Genomic DNA, 18,877 nt, shown 5'->3' on the forward strand with positions numbered 1-18,877 from the left:
GACGCGTGGTCAATATTGACGTGATTATTATTGACGTGGCCAATTCACCCCGTGATCAATCGGAATCGTGGTCAATATTGGCGTGGCCAAACGGGTGCCACTCAATAATTTGACGTATTCCTTAGTAATAAAATTGGATTGGGACCCGCCGTCGAGGAGAGCACGACATTCGTGCATCGCTCCCTGATTGTCACGCACCAATACAACAGCTGTAGAGAGTAATATTTGAGATAAGTTTTGAGTGCAATTGTTAACAGTTGTTGGGAGTGACTTTGGATTCGAAGCAATTGCGAGTTAATCTTGTTGAAGATTGACAGCCGCAGACGTTAATCTGTCTTTTTGGTTGGAATTATCCTCGCCATTTAGCGATTGCGACTTTGCAGATTTAATGTGTAGTAAGGTATGATGATACCCGTTGCATTGTTTACAGTTAGGGGCTTTACAATTTCGCCTGTAAAAACTGTAAAGACATTTAATGCATAAACGCTTTTTTTTCTTTTAATTTCTGAATTTCTGTCTGCGACTGACATTCCTTGAAGTACATTGCACTCATGTGTTTTATGATCGTCGAGCATATTGAGTAAACTATGTGCTAGTGGCTGCATACGCTTGAATTGTATCTTTCGTGTGACTTTGTACCTTATTATTGTATTGGTTCTCACTGTGAAAGGAGGCTTGAGCATTGCGGTTGGCGTGACTCATTAACTCTAGGAAGGCACTGCGACTTGTAAGGAAATCTAAAAATTTCTTTGAAGTAGAGATGTCTTCTATAAAAGATCTTTGCAACTCCCATTCTCTTCGCGATCCCTTATCTTAAGAATTATAATATAAATCAATATAGTGTTTTAATTTTCTACGGGTTAATCTAATTTCGTTAATGATTGTGTGCATTGTGACACAGTATCCACAAGATTTATGAGATTTGCGTAAGATTCTTTATTGATATGGGATAAATCAATAAAGTATGAATGAGATATTAAACTATGAGAATAAGTTTCTTATTCTCATATCTTTGCTTTAATAATCGCTATGCTATTTCGTAATTATCGTTAGTGAGTTCCAAAGGGGTTATCTTGGCGGCTTCAACGATTAGTGAGCTTCTCAAGTAATGTAATTTTTGAACTGGAGATAGAGTCATGTTAGATGCGATAAAGGATTCGAATATATCGCGGAACGGTATTCACCGCTCGTAATTCTTGTCGAATTTCGTAAGCTCAATGCTGGATAGCTTTATGTTAGGCTTGGCCGTTGATGGACCGACATCAACGCGGGTATCACCAATATCCTGGGATCACCAACTCTAACCTAAAAAAATGTTTTTAAATTTAAAAACGCTGTAACTTCTAAGCGCAGTTCGTTGCAGGCACGAATCTACATGCAAAATGCGTGTCTCAGAAATGCTCATTTCTCATATTTTTTCAGATTTTTAAAAGTGGTGGGTCAAGTTTAAACTTGCAAAAAACCACTTTTTTGGTACTTTTTCGCTATTTTAATACTATGAGAATTTTTTAAATTTTATTATTTGTACAAAAAATTATGTATTTCAATATACTACGTTTTTCTTAAATTTTTTTAGATTTTTTGAAATTGTTTCTTCTAATCTAAAAATGAAAAAAGAGTATTTTTAATCATTTTTTTATATTTTTGATCCTAAAAATATTTTATTTTCCTACCACCCAATGAGCACAATAATGTTTAAAAATATTTTTTAAAATATTTGAAAAACATTTTTAAAAACATTAAAAAAAACATTTAAATAATGAGATAAGTCCCCTTTTTCTCATGAAAAAAATGTTCATTTTACATTAAAAAAAGTTGTGGCGGCTGTGATCATTGACAAGGCGGCTATGATCGTCGACAATTGACAGCCGCACATATATTATAAATTTAGCAAACAAATAGAAGAAATTCTTTCTGCCGACAGACGTTGCATTATGAATTAATTCGCAATTAAGATGACTAATCAGACAATATATAAGAAGGGACGAATTCGTCCCTTCTTATATATTGTCTGATTAGTCATCTTAATTGCGAATTAATTCATAATGTCAATTAATCGATGTTTCTTCGCTCGATGAGCAAATGTAGTACTTGCTCCAACTAGAGCGAAGATCTGCCAGATGTCAGAGCAAGAGAGATCTGTAGAATACTTCCCTTGGAAGCTGATCCCGATTGATTTCCCTGAACCAAGATTCTTTATCGACGCATCGACTCAGACGACTCACCAAGAGGCCACCACACAAACGGATCTTCCTGAACAATCTGCAGCGAAGAAAACTCGCACCTCCACTAAAGGAACCATCAGAATCTTTAACAGAAGAGGAACCTCAAGAGAAATACGGTCCGATATTAGTCACCTTAACGAAGCCTTATATTTCCTATAAGAAGAGAAGATTGTAACACACTTTTTCCTCAGCGCTGAAAGGCGCGCTAAAACAATCAAAAATAATTGTAGTAAAATAAATATTGAAGACGAAGTCTACCTTGACTAATTCTTGGCGAGGAGGTTCTCCTCAAAAATATTCTGTTATTATTTAATAAACATTTATTTAACGTTTAAACAAATTTTTTAAAAATATTTACTAAACATTTGCTGTTTTAAAAACAAAAAATTGTTTGCATTATTCAATTATTTTGATAAATTCAACGTAACGTCACCAGTCTAGCTTCGCTTAATTTCTACAATAATTTAGGGGAGAAAAACTAGACATGTTTCAGCCAACCTACAGTCGTACCTATTAGAACATGTTTAATTTATACGCCCGAAAAAACGATCACCCATCCAACTGTTAGCCACCGTCGACATTGCTTGACTTTATATTTTTATAATTAAACATAAAGTTTTACAGTTTTTTACTAATTTTTACATATACAAAATAGCTACATGTGGAATAACACATGAAAAGATCTATTTTTGCTGTATTCTTTAAAAAAATGAAGGATAGATGTCATTTCTTATAATTTTTGAGTATTGTTAATATGACATATTGTTTCGATAATATATATTGTCCTAATCTCCACTTTTCTTTATGTTCCGATGTTTCAATTTGTGTCTCTTAGAGGTTTCATTCATAAGCTTTTAACACTCTTATTATATAGATTCACCGTTCCTTTACACTTGATTTATGCTCCATAATTAGTAACGCTTCCTAACCAGGAGTCAAATATTTTTTAAAATAATATTTTAAACTTTTTAAATGTGAAATAATTACTACATAAATATTAAATAAATGTTGTGTTACGTCCAGCCTTATAGGATTTAACTCTTTATTTGGTAGAAAGGATATATTTCAGGGAGAACAGGTAAGGCAGGGAAGAATGGAACAAAACGTATAGAATTCCCGTAGGCACACAGATTAAGAGAGGGTAGGTGCCTCGGGTTGAACGCACTTTTTATGACTCGAAAATGTAGGTCAACGTGCCGATAGGCCCCGCTATAACCCGTTTCAAGTCGTACGTCCGTCGGTCCAAGATTTGAGTCAACGAATTAAATCGCTTTAACTCTGGATCGGACCAGGTTCTATCTTTGTTCGGAATAAGGGGAGGTTGAAATTAATTAAATGATGAAGTTGGTGTAAAATTAACAAAAGTATTTATTCTAATAACAAATAAAATAAAAATAAAAAGAAAATACAAATAAACGCTGAAGTCGTGATTTAACAATTTTGTAATAACGGAATAATCGAATTTAAAACGCATAGTGAGTATGAATATGGTTGTACACATATTATATAAGTATATGGTGGGTGGAGGAAGGAAAACAAAAAGAGTTTTGTTTTTTAATTCTATAGTTATAACGGTAAACACGGAGCAAAGAAATAGTCAAGGGGTTTACTAAATGATTACATGAGGAAAACAGAGATGCTTGAAGTCATAAGAGGATAAAAAATAGCGCGGGAGAGAGTGGGGATGGAATGTCTTCGAATTCAGGGGAACTTATGGGAGAGTAACTTGAAGAAGGAGGAGGTGAACTAGAAAAAGAATATGTCGGGAATATCTGAGGAACGTGTTCATGTTCTTCAGTAATTGGAGGCGAAGGGGAGGGTCGAGGAACACTAACTTCTTCGAAGGGGGTAGGAGGAGAGTAAGGTTGAGGAACACTAAGTTCTTCGAAGGTGATAGCTGGAGAGGAGGGTCGAGGAACACTAAGTGGGAATTATTTATAAAATAATAGGAACGTGTCTTAAAGAATTAAAACGGAAGGGAGCAGATGAGTAACGTAAAAACAAAAAAAATTATGATTGTGGGACTTACTCATTGCTGGTTGTCGAGAAAATCTGTCGGAATCAAAGGAATTTCTTGACCGGATGGAACGGCACTAAAGTTTACTCGCGCACTGATTCTACATGATTATTTCTTTTACTAACTACATTTTCTCGTTACCGATTACTGACTACTCGAGTGAAATACTGTTTTTACTCGTTACTGATTACTCGTTACTGATTACTGAATACTGACTAACAACTGACTATTAACTCACTCTCTTACTAGGGTGAAAAACTAACTGATTGACTCGTTTTCTTCAAAATTTGGTATTATATATACAGTCTTACAAGGAGAGAATCCAGATGTAGGTGGTTCACATATTCTAATTGGTAGGACTCTTTTTCAGGATTGTGTGGTGGATGAATTCTAAGTTTTCTTATTGGAGAAATAATTTTTCCTTTTTGCCCAATCATACGTTGAGTAATCTGTCGAAACTTTCTCTGTTTCCTCCCACATTCCTTTGATTTTATCGAAGAGATCCGACCTATCGCGTAGGTTATTTTCCCTTTGGATTTAAAAGATAAATAATTTTTTATCGTGCTAGACGTGCTACGGTATGGTTTGCAGATGGAAGAAACGGTTATTTATGTTTTGCTTATGTTTAGATACTTTATTGCTCATTTTTTGTGAGGAAACGTGAAACCTTTTTGTATTTCTACGTTCAGAAATTATTGTTTGTTGGCTCGATATTCAAAAGGAGTTTATTCTCGATATCTAAAGGGAAATTATCAACTTGGTCGTTTCGTCCATCCATGTTTGTCGTTACGTTTCTAACGGACTAATCCTAGACGCATAAAAAATTATCGGAGACCGTTGAAACGGAATTTCTTTTGTAATCTTATTTGTTTCTCCGAAGAAGAGAAATCATGGAGTCTGCCGGGCGTAACAGTTACGTAAATATTATTTTAAACAATTTATTAAAATGTGTTGCGGGATGCGTGAGGGAGCCTCGCGCCTACGACCACGCAGGGCTGCGGCATGTACCGATCACTCTATCGAGCGCGATCCGTGGGACTCGATCCACGCGTAGCGTGCGTGCCACCGCTCGCTTTTCGAAATCAGGAAAGCAAACCAAGGGTTCTTCCCATTGTTCACTTGGCGAAAATTGTTCTGACGTACGCAGCCGTGATTGGATAGGAGGGATTTTACGATCCTTCCCACTCGCGAGCTCCGCCGCGCACCCGTTTTCCAGAACAGAGCTTTTTCGAACGGAAACCGGAGCAGTCATCTCTCCGTGTCTCGCGGATTTTCTCTTGTTCGGTCGCGCCACCGAATATCCGTGTTCCGAGTTTCCGCAGTTCACTGAATTCGGTTCGTGAGTCTCGCTCCGCCGATTCCAGAATCAGGGTATCAGCGCAATCCTTTGGAGCACTGCGCTCTGACTCGCTAAATTGGGGTGTTCTACATTGTACCTAAGCTCGGATCGTGAGTGCCACTTTACCGCAGTTTCTGAAACGGACACAACACCCCATCAAGACGCAAGTTTCTTCCGCTGAAATCTATATAAGTGATTATGACGAGAAACACGAATTCAGAATAAAACTGATTGCCTCAAGTTAATTTAAAAATCTTGTGGTTTTGTGTGTACGACCCTCCTTCGCCTCTCAGAAAGGGATAATCTACAGTAATCTACACCGCGCTGTGCTGGCGAGCCAATCAGCCCGTGTTCCGGCGTTCAAATTAAGCGCGTGCACGATTCGAACGCGTAAACGAAAACAAAATGTCAAATTAATATTATAAAAACATCTATTAAATATTATATAAATATTTGTCCTAAATCATTATTTTAAATGATTAGTTACACAGGTTTACAAGGTTTTTATCACAAAAGAAGTAAGAGTTTAATCCGAAGGAATTCGATGCGCTGAATTCAAATCTAGACTCAGAATGGTGCCATTACGTCAAAATTTTGAGATGTTCTAACCTAAAAGTGCAAAAATGGCTGTTTTAGGGCATTATTGGAGTTCACTCCTGGTTGCAGAGAATTTTACCGATAAAAACTAAAAAATATACTGTAAAGTACAAGTATTGCCCTTGAATTTTCATTTTAAAATATCCAAATAGGTTTTTTTTCACCGAGCTACAGCAGATTTAAATTTGTACTGCATACAAAAAATCAAATAAAGCGATAATGTTGATTTATTTAAAATACCTGAAATCTTTTAGTTTTGAGCAATTTTGGGAAAAAAAGTGTAGTTCAAAGGGTCGCTGCTCACGAATCTGGCACTTAGATTTCCACAATTAAACATGGCGAATCCAATATGGCGGACGATGAGAAAATTTAAAATTAGAAAATAAAAAAGAATTGGCGCATTCTGCATAAAATTTCAAATATAAAAAGTGTCTTGTGATTTTTCGCTAGAATGCGTTGTTTCTGAGTAAAAAAATTCAGAAAATTGCAATTTGTGTGTGCAATTGACTGGATGGCGCATTCTATTAGCAGCTAGCATTCTGAGAAATTTCTTCTCAACGGTTATTTTCAGGATAGTTGGTGGGTCATTTCATTAGCGGTTGGCATTCTGAGAAATTTCTTTTCAACGGTTTTTTTCAGGATAGTTGGTGAGTTATTATATTTGCAGTCAATAATTTAAAGAGGGCATTTCAACGATTAGAATTCAGGTAGTTAACTATTTCTTTCTTTCTTTCTGTACAAATTGTCGAAATTTGAGTGCGTATCTTGATATATTGATCTGATTAACAATAATGTCGAGAAGAAGTTGTGTTAATGATCCTAACGCGTTTTGCTATGTTTGCGGCAAGTACGCTATAGCAAAACAAAGACGCAACATCACAGATTTGTTCAAGGTAGATTATCAAAAGTATTTTGATTTTCCTATCGCAAATCAAGATAAACTATGGGTACCTCATAAAGTTTGTGTGTCGTGTTATTCGATTTTATTACGTTGGAAAAAAGATGATGATAACTCGCAAACGCTGCCGTTTAGTTCACCAATGGCATGAACCAGTGACTCACGAAGACTGCTATTTTTGTCTATGTAATGTGGAAGGATTTAATAGTACGAATAAAAATTCTATTTCTTACCCTGAAGTTACATGGATCACAAAACTAGTTGCCCAAAAACCTTCGGACAGCGTTCAGATCTCACGGGAAAATCTGGAGCTATCGGAAAACGAAAACGTAGGGAATGATGATAGTATTGATTTCGATAAGGAAGAAGTTCCTCAATTGTTCACGCAAGCTCGTCTAAACGATTTAATAAGAGATTTGATGCTGCTTAAAAGTCGATCAGAATTGTTAGGGTCTAGATTACAAGAGATGAATCTGTTGGCTCCGGGGACATCTTTTGCTTGGTACAGAGACAGAGAGAAAGATTACATTCCATTCTTTGCTGAAAATAATGAACTAATTTATTGTACGGATATACATTTTCAATCTCTCCTTAACCCATTACTTCCCAAGCGGACATTTTATAGTCGATTGGTTTTCGGCTCAGAAAAGTGATGAGATCACATGAAAACTTAAAACAAAATATGCTCTTCTACGTAAAAAGAGTTGCTCTTTCAGATTCCGGGGTCAAAATTTTAAAATTTTTTATTGAAAATTAAATATGGCGGCTCAAAGTTGATATAAATTTTTTCATCGACTATTGACTTTTTATAGTAGAAAACTTCGAAAAATTTTGTCCATGACTGTTGTAAACGATTGAAATGACGGAGTTTGCCTCTTTAAAATATAAACTATGATTATTAATTGATTTTTTTAAGTAGTTCAAGTAGTTCAAGGTGGTGGATGCAGTATGGCGTCCAAATACATGAGAATCATATTTTATTGCGATATATGTGTGTGAATAGTCATTTCTCACATTTTCGAGGTCGCTGAGTACGAATCTTTAGTCAATTAGTCATTTTTCAAAATGGCGGATACAATATGGCGTCAGAATACACGAAAATTAGATTTTGTTGCGAACTCAGCGATCTCACAAATACATAAAATAAGTACTCAGAGGCATAGTTTTTAATAAAGTATGATTTTTATGGCATATTGTATCCGCCATTTTGAAAAATGAGTAATTGACTAAAGATTCGTACTCAGCGACCTCGAAAATGTGAGAAATGACTATTCACACACATATATCGTAATAAAATATGATTTCCATGTATTTGGACGCCATACTGCATTCACCATCTTGAACTACTTGAACTACTTAAAAAAATCAATTAATAATCATAGTTTATACTTTAAAGAGGCAAACTCCGTCACTTCAATCGTTTACAACAGTCATGGACAAAATTTTTCAAAGTTTTCTACTATAAAAAGTCAATAGTCGATGAAAAAATTTATATCAACTTTAAGCCGCCATATTTAATTTCCAATAAAAAATTTTGAAATTTTGACCCCGGAATCTGAAAGAGCAACTCTTTTTACGTAGAAGAGTATATTTTGTTTTAAGTTTTCATGTGATTTCATCACTTTTCTGAGCCGAAAACCAATCGACTATAAAATGTCCGCTTGGGAAGTAATGGGTTAAGATATTTCCTTCCTTATCTGATGCAAAAATTAAAGAAGGAGTTTTCAATGGACCGGATATAAGAAAAGTTATGAAGTCTACGGAATTCGAAAATACGATGACAAAATATGAAAAAGCGGCATGGGTGGACTTTAAAAATGTTGTCAAGTTTTTTAAGAAATAAGAAGGACGAAAATTATGAGGCAGTTGGCGTGAAAATGCTCAAAAGTTTCGAAGAACTAGGTTGTAACCTGATGAGTTTGAAAGTCCACTTCCTTCATTCTCATTTGAAATCATTCCTTGAGAATCTTGGAGACATGAGTGAAGAGCAAGGAGAAAGATTCTATCAGGATATAAAAGAGATGGAACGTAGGTGCCAAGGTTGGTGGAATGTCACTATGTTGGCCTACTGCTGGAATCTTAAGCGTGATAAAGTGGGAGTTAACCATAAAAGAAAGTCTGACACTAGAAGCCTGGAACAAAAGAGAAAAAAGTTTCATAAATCAAAAGATTGAAACTAAAATTTCTCAACTATGTACTGATGCAGATAAAACTATGGAAATAAAAAAAATTATAAATATGGCGCACGTCGATCCAAAAATATAATTGCGCACACAAAGGACCCGGCAGAAAACATGTAGAAAATGGCTTTCGGTAAAATTGGCTGAAACTTTGCCATTTTGTGTTTCAAGTAATGCTGATCAAAAGTTACCATTGTTGTAAGTCAATCCTACGAGCCGTTTTTGTTCTGGAAAGGCTCAAAGTTCGATAATAGTGCCTATGATACTTTCTCGCTTTTAGAGTTATCCAGGATCAACGACGTGGACGTAGCGAGTATCTGATCTCTTTGTGTGTGTGTGTGTGTGTGTGTGTGTGTGTGTGTGTGTGTGTACGTGCGTGTGTGTGTGCGCGTGCGTGTATGTGTGTGTGCATGTGCATATGCGTGATTGTGCGTAGATGCATGCGTGTATGATATTTATTATATTAATATGTTGATCAATCTGAAATTCCTCATTATTATACCTTAGTAATTATCTTGAACATATATCCAATCAGCAAAACAATATTAAAAAAATGTTTTTAATAGTATTTAAAAAACATTTTAAAAAACATTTCTAAAAACGTTAAAAATAATGAGATAAGTTCCCTTTTTTAAATTAAAAAAACGTTTTCTTAAATGTTTGGACAATATTTTTTTAACATTTAATAAGTATTTGTTTTAAAATTTGAGAAAATGTTTTTTTGACATTTGGTAAATGATTTTTTAAATATTTACTAAACATATTTACAACAAAAGCAAAAAATTGATTGCATTATTAAATAATTTTATAAATTCAACGTAACCTCATCAATCTAATAAATTTCTACGATAATTTTGTAAAGGGAAGAAGACTATACATGTTTCAGCCAAGCCACAGTACCTGTTAGAACATATTTAATTTCTACGCCTGAAAAAACGGTCATCCATCCAAGTGTCAACCACTCCCGATGTTGCTTGACTTCGAAGATCGTACGCATCCTAATGCTTCGTGATGATCCATGAATACTTTATGTTAACGCATACATATTTGTTACAAATTATTTCAATAGATGTTGTCAGAAGGATGAAATATGTATAGTTAACTTATATTTTTATAAATAAATATAAAGTATTACAATTTTTAACCGATTTTCACACATTCGAAATAGTATGTGAAAAAAAAAATATTTTTGCTCTGTTCGTAAAAAAATAAGAAATAGACGTCATTTCTTATAATTTTTGATTATTGTTAATATGCCATATTGTTTCAATAAGTACAATGTTATCTTAATCTCCACTTTCTTTATGTTCCGATGTTTCAATCTGTGCCTCAGAGGTTTTATTTATACGCTTTTGTGACTCTTTCTTTACATAGATTCACTTCCTCTTTACACTTGATTTACGCTACATAATTAGTGAAGCTTCCCAACTATAATTTAAATATTTTTTAAAATATTATTCTAAACAACTTTTTAAATGCAAAATAATTATTACATAAACATTAAATAAATGTTACGTAAATATTATTTTAAACAATTTATTAAAACATTAATTAATAATAAATAAACATTAATTAAATATTATATAAATATTTCTCTTAAATTAATATAATTATTGTAACTTAAATATTAAATCAATATCAAATAAATAAAAAAATATAAAATATTATTTAAAATTTTTTTTTTATATAAAGTAAATATATGACATAAACATTAAATAAACGTTACATAAATATTATTTTAAACAATTTATTAAATTGTTAAATTAATATTAAATAAATATTAAATAAATATTATTTGTACAATAAACATTAATAATGTAAAAATAATTAAAAATAAATATTTGAAAAACATTAAAAAAATATTGCTTGCTGATTGGGTAAAGGTGTTAAATTTATATACCTATTTGTTTATTTATATACCTTGGGAGATTACGTTCTGAATGCGAGTTAGGCGCACCTCACATGACTGGCGGCGGGACCGTGAACTAGCGTGCTGATGCCACAAAATTTGTGTTTGATGGTGCCGCGGGACTTGCGCCCGCATTATTGTAGCGTAACCGCCACAGTGCTACATGTATACTGAAATTCCTAACAACCTTTTCATCCTAACAATCATATATGTTTACTCCATTCTCAATCATTATTACAATGTTCCATAAATGCTCAGAGAACTTTCAAAAGACATTTTGCGAATTTTTTTAAATAGATTATTCTTTTGGTAATATCTCTTCAATTACGAATAACTCTGAGGTAAATATAATCTGATGGTGAATGTATATTTACTTATATCAAAGGGTCTGCTATTGAGTTAGTTGATTGAGTATTGAGTAGCTTTCTCAAAAAAGTTTATGTTCTCATTGTCATCACCCTCCAGGGAAAAATGGCTGCTATAGTATATGGCCGATGTGTTATGTTTGTAACAGATCATTCAATATTCGTTATTTGGCACGTATGAATGGTGATGAGAATATAAATAAACGCCGAGTAGCTATCGCAAGAGGCGATGAGCTTGGCCATCCTTCTTTATATCTTGATGATAATTTAAGATTATGTGTTAACTGTAATCGGTCAATTGTTGAAGAAATGGCTATGATCGAGGCAGACCCTTCTTGTCTACGGTCTTAAATGTCTTGACTCAAACATCCCAGGCTTGCGTCATTTGTAATGCTCAGAATAATGTACAAAGGTCAAAGGATTATCAATACAATGCAGAGTTCAGGTTTTTATAAAAATAAATATTTATATATTGGACAATGTGAGGAGTAGTAAACATCATTTGGATGAAAATGGCTTGTTTCTCAATATATTATTACCTGCATTATTTCATCAACAGACCTTATCAAAGGTTCACAGTTGCAAGTTTTCTTACAACAACTGAGAAACGTAAGTGCAAGTGAAATCAGACGTATAGATGAGAATCACTTAACTGATGAGGAATTTCAGTGTATAGCACCAATCAATAAACAGTTTGAGAAGCTTTTTACTTATTGTGATCCTGTATTTCAAAATGGTAAACTGAGATACGCAAGTAGAAAAGATTTGTTGGTCTTCTTGTGCAAGATGAGACAGAGCTTGAGTGATAATTTTCTCAAAATCATTTTTTATTATCCTAGTAGACAAACTGTTAGTTTGGTCGTGGCTTATGTTAGGGCATCTTTGTTACAAAGATTTGTTCCGATTAATATTGGACCTGAATAAATCAAGACAAGAGTTTATTATGCAACACGTGACAGAATTTGCAAATAAGCTGTATAATCCTTAACCCGAAGAACCAAGAGTTGTCGCTGTGATTGATAACACCTACGCGTATATACATAAAAGTAAGAATTTTCAAGTATTACGCCAATCTTATTCCGTTCACAAAAATCGATATCTCCTTAAACCAACCTTAATTGTAGCTCCCGATGGTTATATTCTAACGATTTTCGGTCCGTATTTCTTCGATGCTCGGAACAATGATACCGAAATCCTTCATCACGAATTCGAAAGAGATGTAGACTTATTAAGAAACTGGTTTCAAAATGGTGACGTTGACTTGGTAGATAGAGGTTATCGTGATGCAATACTCTAGCGTTTAGGCATTAATCACAAGATGCCTGCACTGCTTGAACACAGACAAAGGCAACTTCCAACGCAAGAAACGAATGATTCACGTATCATCACAAAAAATCGCTGGGTAGTCGAAACACGGAACGATCATTTAAGGTCGGTTTTCAAATTCTTATCACAAGCAATAAATCTGCAACACGCAAAGAATCTTAATGGGTTCTATCGTATAGCTGGAGCTATATTGAACAGGTATCATCCTCATATCCAAATGCAAGATGCGGATGCTCAGCTTGCTATAGATATGCTACAAAGATCGACGTCTGTTAATGTCAAGCGAGAGTAGAAATAGACAATTTGTAAAGAAGAAATGGCCAATGGAGACAGCTTAATTATCATGACGTGGCAGATTTTCCTATACTTGATTTGGATTACCTAAGACTTGACTGTGGGCATATATCAAATTTAGCACTTTCGTATGTCCAAGATAAGTCACTAAGAGATAATGATGAGGAATTTCAAATTGATCAACATATTAATGAGCCAGGCTTTCTACGAATTAGATTGTATTCCAGATTTCGTAATGTAACAAAACATCAGATCTTCATTTCGTATGAGATCGCTAATAGGGATGAAAATGTTGCTGACAATGCTAACGATCCAATTATTGGGTATTATTATACATGTCAATCTGGAGTTCGCACTTTAGGTACATGCGTACACGTTGCCAGCGTCTTATGGTATTTGAGTTTTGCACGACATCAGAGAAACATCAAATATCTTGATACGTCATTACTTAACATCACATTGAATGCCGCAGATCGAGAACCTCCAGATGAGGAATGTTGAGATTATTAATTAATAGTCATAAAAACGCAATAATTAACGCACAATCACGCGCACGCACGCACGCACGCACGCACGCACGCACGCACGCACGCACGCACACACACACACACACACACACGCACGCACGCACGCACACGCGCACGCGCATGCACACGACACACAGCAGAGAGGGTTTGGAGTTGTTAACTCCCGCGGAAGTGACGAACCGTGGGGTCCTCATCTCTGCTGATATCCACACCAACACCCATCCACACACATCTACACCCACACTCTCCCTACACATACACAAAGGGATTAGATACTCGATACGTCCACATCGTTGATCCTGGAGAACGCTAAAAGCAAGAAAGTATCATAGGCACTATTATCGAACTTTGAGCATGTCCAGAACAAAAACGGCTCGTAGGATTGACTTACGACAATAATAACTTTTGATTAGCATTACTTGAAGTACAAAATGGCAAAGTTTTGGCCAATTTTACGAAAGCGATTTTTTATGTTTTCGGCGGGGTTATTTCAGTTTTCTGAAATTTTTTACTCAAAAACAACACATTATAGCGAAAAATCACAAGAAACATTTTATATTTGAAATTTTACGCAGAGTGCGCCAATTTTTTTTATATTTTTAATTTTAACTTTTCTAGATCATCGTCCGCCATATTGGATTCGCCATGTTTAATTGTGGAAATCTGAGTGCCAGATTCGTGAGCAACGACCCTCGGGACCCTTTGAACTGCACTCTTTTTCCCAAAATTGCTCAAAACCAAAAGATTTCAGGTATTTCAAATAAATCAACATTATTGCTTTATTTGATTTTCTGTATGCAGTACAAATTTAAATCTGTTGTATCTCGATGAAAAAAAAACCTATTTGGATGTTTCAAAATGAAAATTCAAAGGCAAGACTTGTACTTTACAGTATATTGTTTAGTTTTTGCCGCTAAAATTCTCTGTAACTAGAAGTGAACTTCAATAATGCCCTAAAATGAGTGGCACCCGTTTGGCCACATCAATATTGGCCACGGTCCCGATTGGCCACGTCAATAATGGCCACGCGTCATTATTGGCCACGTCATTATTGGCCACGCGTCAATATTGACACGTCAATATTGACCACGTCAATATTGGCAACGCGTGATATTGCCCACGTCGATAATGACCACGTCAATATTGGCCTCGCGTCAATATTGACCATGTCATTATTGCCCACGCGTCAATATTGCCCACGTGTCATTATTGCCCACGTCATTATTGCCCACGTCAATATAAATCAATTTTTTTTGTTTAGCGTGAAAAGTCGCAAACCCATGTGGTGCAGAGGAATGCTTTGCACGCACACACACACACACACACACACACACACACACACACACACACACACACACACACACACACACACACACACACACACACACACACACACACACACACACACACGGGAAAGTGCAAGGGGGGCCTTCAGCCCCCCCTCCCGCATCCATCCCGTCCAAGTCACAAATTCATATACAGTAAGGACGTGGCCAATAGAGACGCGTGGGCAATAATGACGCGTGGCCAATATTGATGTGGGCAATATCACGCGTGGCCAATATTGACGTGGTCAATATTGACGCGTGGCCAATAATGACGTGGCCAATAATGACGCGTGACCAATAATGACGTGGCCATTATTGACGTGGCCAATATTGACGCGTGGCCATTATTGACGTGGCCAATCCACCCCGTAATCAATATTGACGTGGGCAAATGGGACGCTCTCTTCTACAATAGCCATTTTTGCACTTTTAGGTTAGAATATCTCAAAATTCTGATGTGATGGTGCCGTTCTGAGGCCAGATTTGAATTCAGCGCACCAAATTTCTTCGTAAATGAATATGAAGTTTCATGTGATATTAAATATCATTTAATTTGTAGACCTGTGGAATTAATCGATAAGTTTGTTAACAGACATATAAAAGAATTAATGAACCGCGCTGTTAGCGAGATGAATAACGTGACGACTCAGGACGTAGGTTTTGATGTTGTGTATCCTTACCATACATCAAAGGCATTAGTGGCGGTATCAGTCACTATTTAAATAAGTTTGACATCATAACTTCATTTAAAGTACCAAAGAAAATAAATTGCGTCATCAAAAAAAGCAAGGATAAAACGGACTTATAGGTAACTGGTGTAGTTTACACTGTAAACTGTAGTTTACTTTGTAGTTTACACTGTAAACTTTACAGCATTAAATGCACTGCATGTAACGCGGTTTATCGGACAAATGAAAGGTCATCTTGAAACGCGAATAAATGAACATATGAACGATATAACGAAACATGAAAGTGGCCACTCAGTCGTCAACAAACATCGCTTAATTATGAACCACGAATTCGATTGGCAATCCCCGTGCATTTTACATTATGAAAATAACAGAAGAAAAAGAGAGATTGTTGAAATGTTCTTTATAAAGAAAAACCATAATATCATAAATTTAAAAAAAGATACTGAGAATTTGAACAGTATTTACAACGCGGTAATGAAGGCCACGTAATGTTTACTTTTAACATTCAGAAATGTATCGATGTACAGAATATATTCAGACTCTTGTCACTCATACACTCGTGACGACATGTATAATCTTGTTGACTTCTCGTTTTAAATAATTTGACTTATTCTTATTATATTCATCGTCGCACTAACGACTGACAATGAGACGCGTAAGTCTTTAACGTATTACCTTATAGCGTTTTAATACATTTTTTATATTTTTATTTTTTACATTTTTTATAATTTTAGAATTATTTTTAAATCCGCTGCCACGGATTTTTAATGATTGTAGTCTCGCAATAATTATTAATTTTGTAATCACTTGAGAAGGACCAAATCCCATCAAAACGTCGGAATAATAAAGAAACTTAGCCAATCAGTCGACTACACAATTGCTTTTTTTTAATTTAATGGATTATAAAATTAATTCGAGATAATATATTTTAATAAAAAATATATTAACTTACCCAACCCTGAATATTTTTATTAATATTTTATAATTAATTTTTTGTGCAATTTTTCGTGCCTAATAGCATAAACTATCGACTACTTTGCAGATGATAGTCCACAGTTTTCACTGTTTCTAATGACACACTATAAATCCAATCAAACAAAGCATTTTTATTGTGTCACTGAATGTTAAGGCTGTGTTCCAATGTATACTGCCAGTGCTGAAAATATGTATCACTCATATAAGAGACATTGCTCGTACATTTTCATAACCGCGGCCATAAGAAATTGAACAACGCGATTAATCAATTCGGCTGAACTAAGAAATGCGATTGGTTAAAATCTTACAGTTATGTAAGTGTACGTGTAATGGCTATAACGTAAATTATAGATTTTTAATACTAGTAGTGAATATTGGAACGCAGTCTAAAAAATAACAATAAAATAACGATCAATTTTATTACCGTTACAAAAGAAAATGTAACGTCATTACTTTTTCGTTACAAATAAAAATAAAACGGCGTTACTAAATTGTTACCGAAAAAAGTAACAGTAACAGTAACTACGTTACAAGTAACACATTACTTTCCAACCCTGATAATATTTTAGAAATTTTTTCATGTTTTACTGTAGAAATTAAATAAGAAATATTTGTATTAAATATTTTAATAATATTTTAGAATCATTTAAATGTTGGCTCTCATTAACTATAATGTTTTTGAAAACATTCAATTATTTGTTTTAGACATTACATACGAAATATTCCTAAATACTTCAAATATTTCTGAAATATTTCACCGAAAATGGTTGAAAATGATTTTGATGAAATATTTTGCAAATATTTCTAAATTTCAATATTATATTATAATATTAATTTTCAAGATATTTTTTGAAAGCTTTTTGAAAGATGTGCTCTGTGGAAATTTAGCTTTAATAATATTATTTGAATTGTGACAATTGGGGAAAAGGATTAACAAACGCTTCTTTTTTAGTAATTTTACCGCAAAGAAATGAGTCCTATGAAACAAAGTCAATACGAAAACGTCTGAAGGAATTCGTAAACGTATCTATTTGGAAAAAGAAGCGATACGTCGTGTGGGCTAGTTCTATTCCTCTTGCTCTTTTTGGGTAAGTTGGCTGTCTTTGCTCAATTATTATACTTAGTTCCAGCTTTACGATTACAGATAAGGAACGATATCGATTTTTATCTCAGTTCGTAATGTACTATAAGTATACCGATAACTAAACGAAAATATACAAATACAATTCCTGATAAATCATTCATAATCGCATAAGTAGCTACGTTATGACTTGATCATGATTTGATTAAAAACATTTTTTATTTCTTATATTTTTACGGTATTTACTTGGGAAAAAGTAGATTTTTTAAGAAAGATGTTTTACTTTTTAAAAGTTTGGACACGTATAAAAGAAATACGCGTTTCTTATTTAGATTTAAAGTAAATATATTAAAATCTCATTAAATTCGAAAGAAGACACTTTCGTAGGTTTCTTTATCAATCATCTCAGTCTCCAAATATTTTTAGTACGTTAATGTCAAAATAGTTACATTAAAATAGTAATAAATTAATAAAATAAAAAATTAGTAGAACAGAATATAATTTAGGGACTGTTTCGATTGCGCACATCAATTTGATTGGTGGTGTTCGTTTTACATTGTGCGCATCTGAGAGTGTTTCCCTTCATTTCTGTATTCATCACTGTTTCCTATCATTATATCTTCATTATTCCATTTGTCTTCTCTTTTAGCCTGAAGATTTGTTTGCCTTTGGACCTATGCTTTGAACTAAGCTTGTTCGACCTACCTATTTGTTTTTTTCTTTGTTATCTACAAAATCTATATTTACCGCTTCTTTAGATGCTATAACCTCACTTACATCAATCCATAGACCTATTAAGATAGATTGCTTATGAGGACTGAAACTCTGAAGATGGAAGTGTCTTCCAAAAAAGGAAGAGGGAATGAGTTAATTGGGCACTTTTCTCTCAAACATATATAATAGGTTTGTTTTTTATTCCTGCACTGCTGCACTAGTGCAATAAGTTAGAATAGGACAAATTTATTTTTTCTCATTTTAACTTATTGCACTAGTGCAGCAGTGCAGGAATAAAAAACAAACCTTAAGTTAACAAGAAAAACTGCCCTAATTCGTTCCTTTTTTGTGGAGGATATTCTTCTCTACCTTATAAGCAGTCTATCTTAAGGGAATGCTAAAGTGCTCGT

The 18,877-nt window shown here is 34.4% G+C and overlaps 1 protein-coding gene across 1 annotated transcript in view; it reads left to right on the forward strand.

Moving 5' to 3' along the window:
* The window catches only part of LOC105831307 (monocarboxylate transporter 10), a 325,574-nt gene that overhangs the window by 113,436 nt on the left and 193,261 nt on the right, over positions 1–18,877 (forward strand). Inside the window, exon 5 of the mRNA XM_036291331.1 lies at positions 17,625–17,760. Within this exon, the coding sequence (XP_036147224.1) occupies positions 17,625–17,760 (136 nt within the window). The remainder of the gene's footprint in view (positions 1–17,624; positions 17,761–18,877) is intronic.

The sequence above is a fragment of the Monomorium pharaonis genome, chromosome 8 (genome assembly GCF_013373865.1).
Source record: "Monomorium pharaonis isolate MP-MQ-018 chromosome 8, ASM1337386v2, whole genome shotgun sequence".
NCBI lineage: Eukaryota > Metazoa > Arthropoda > Insecta > Hymenoptera > Formicidae > Monomorium > Monomorium pharaonis.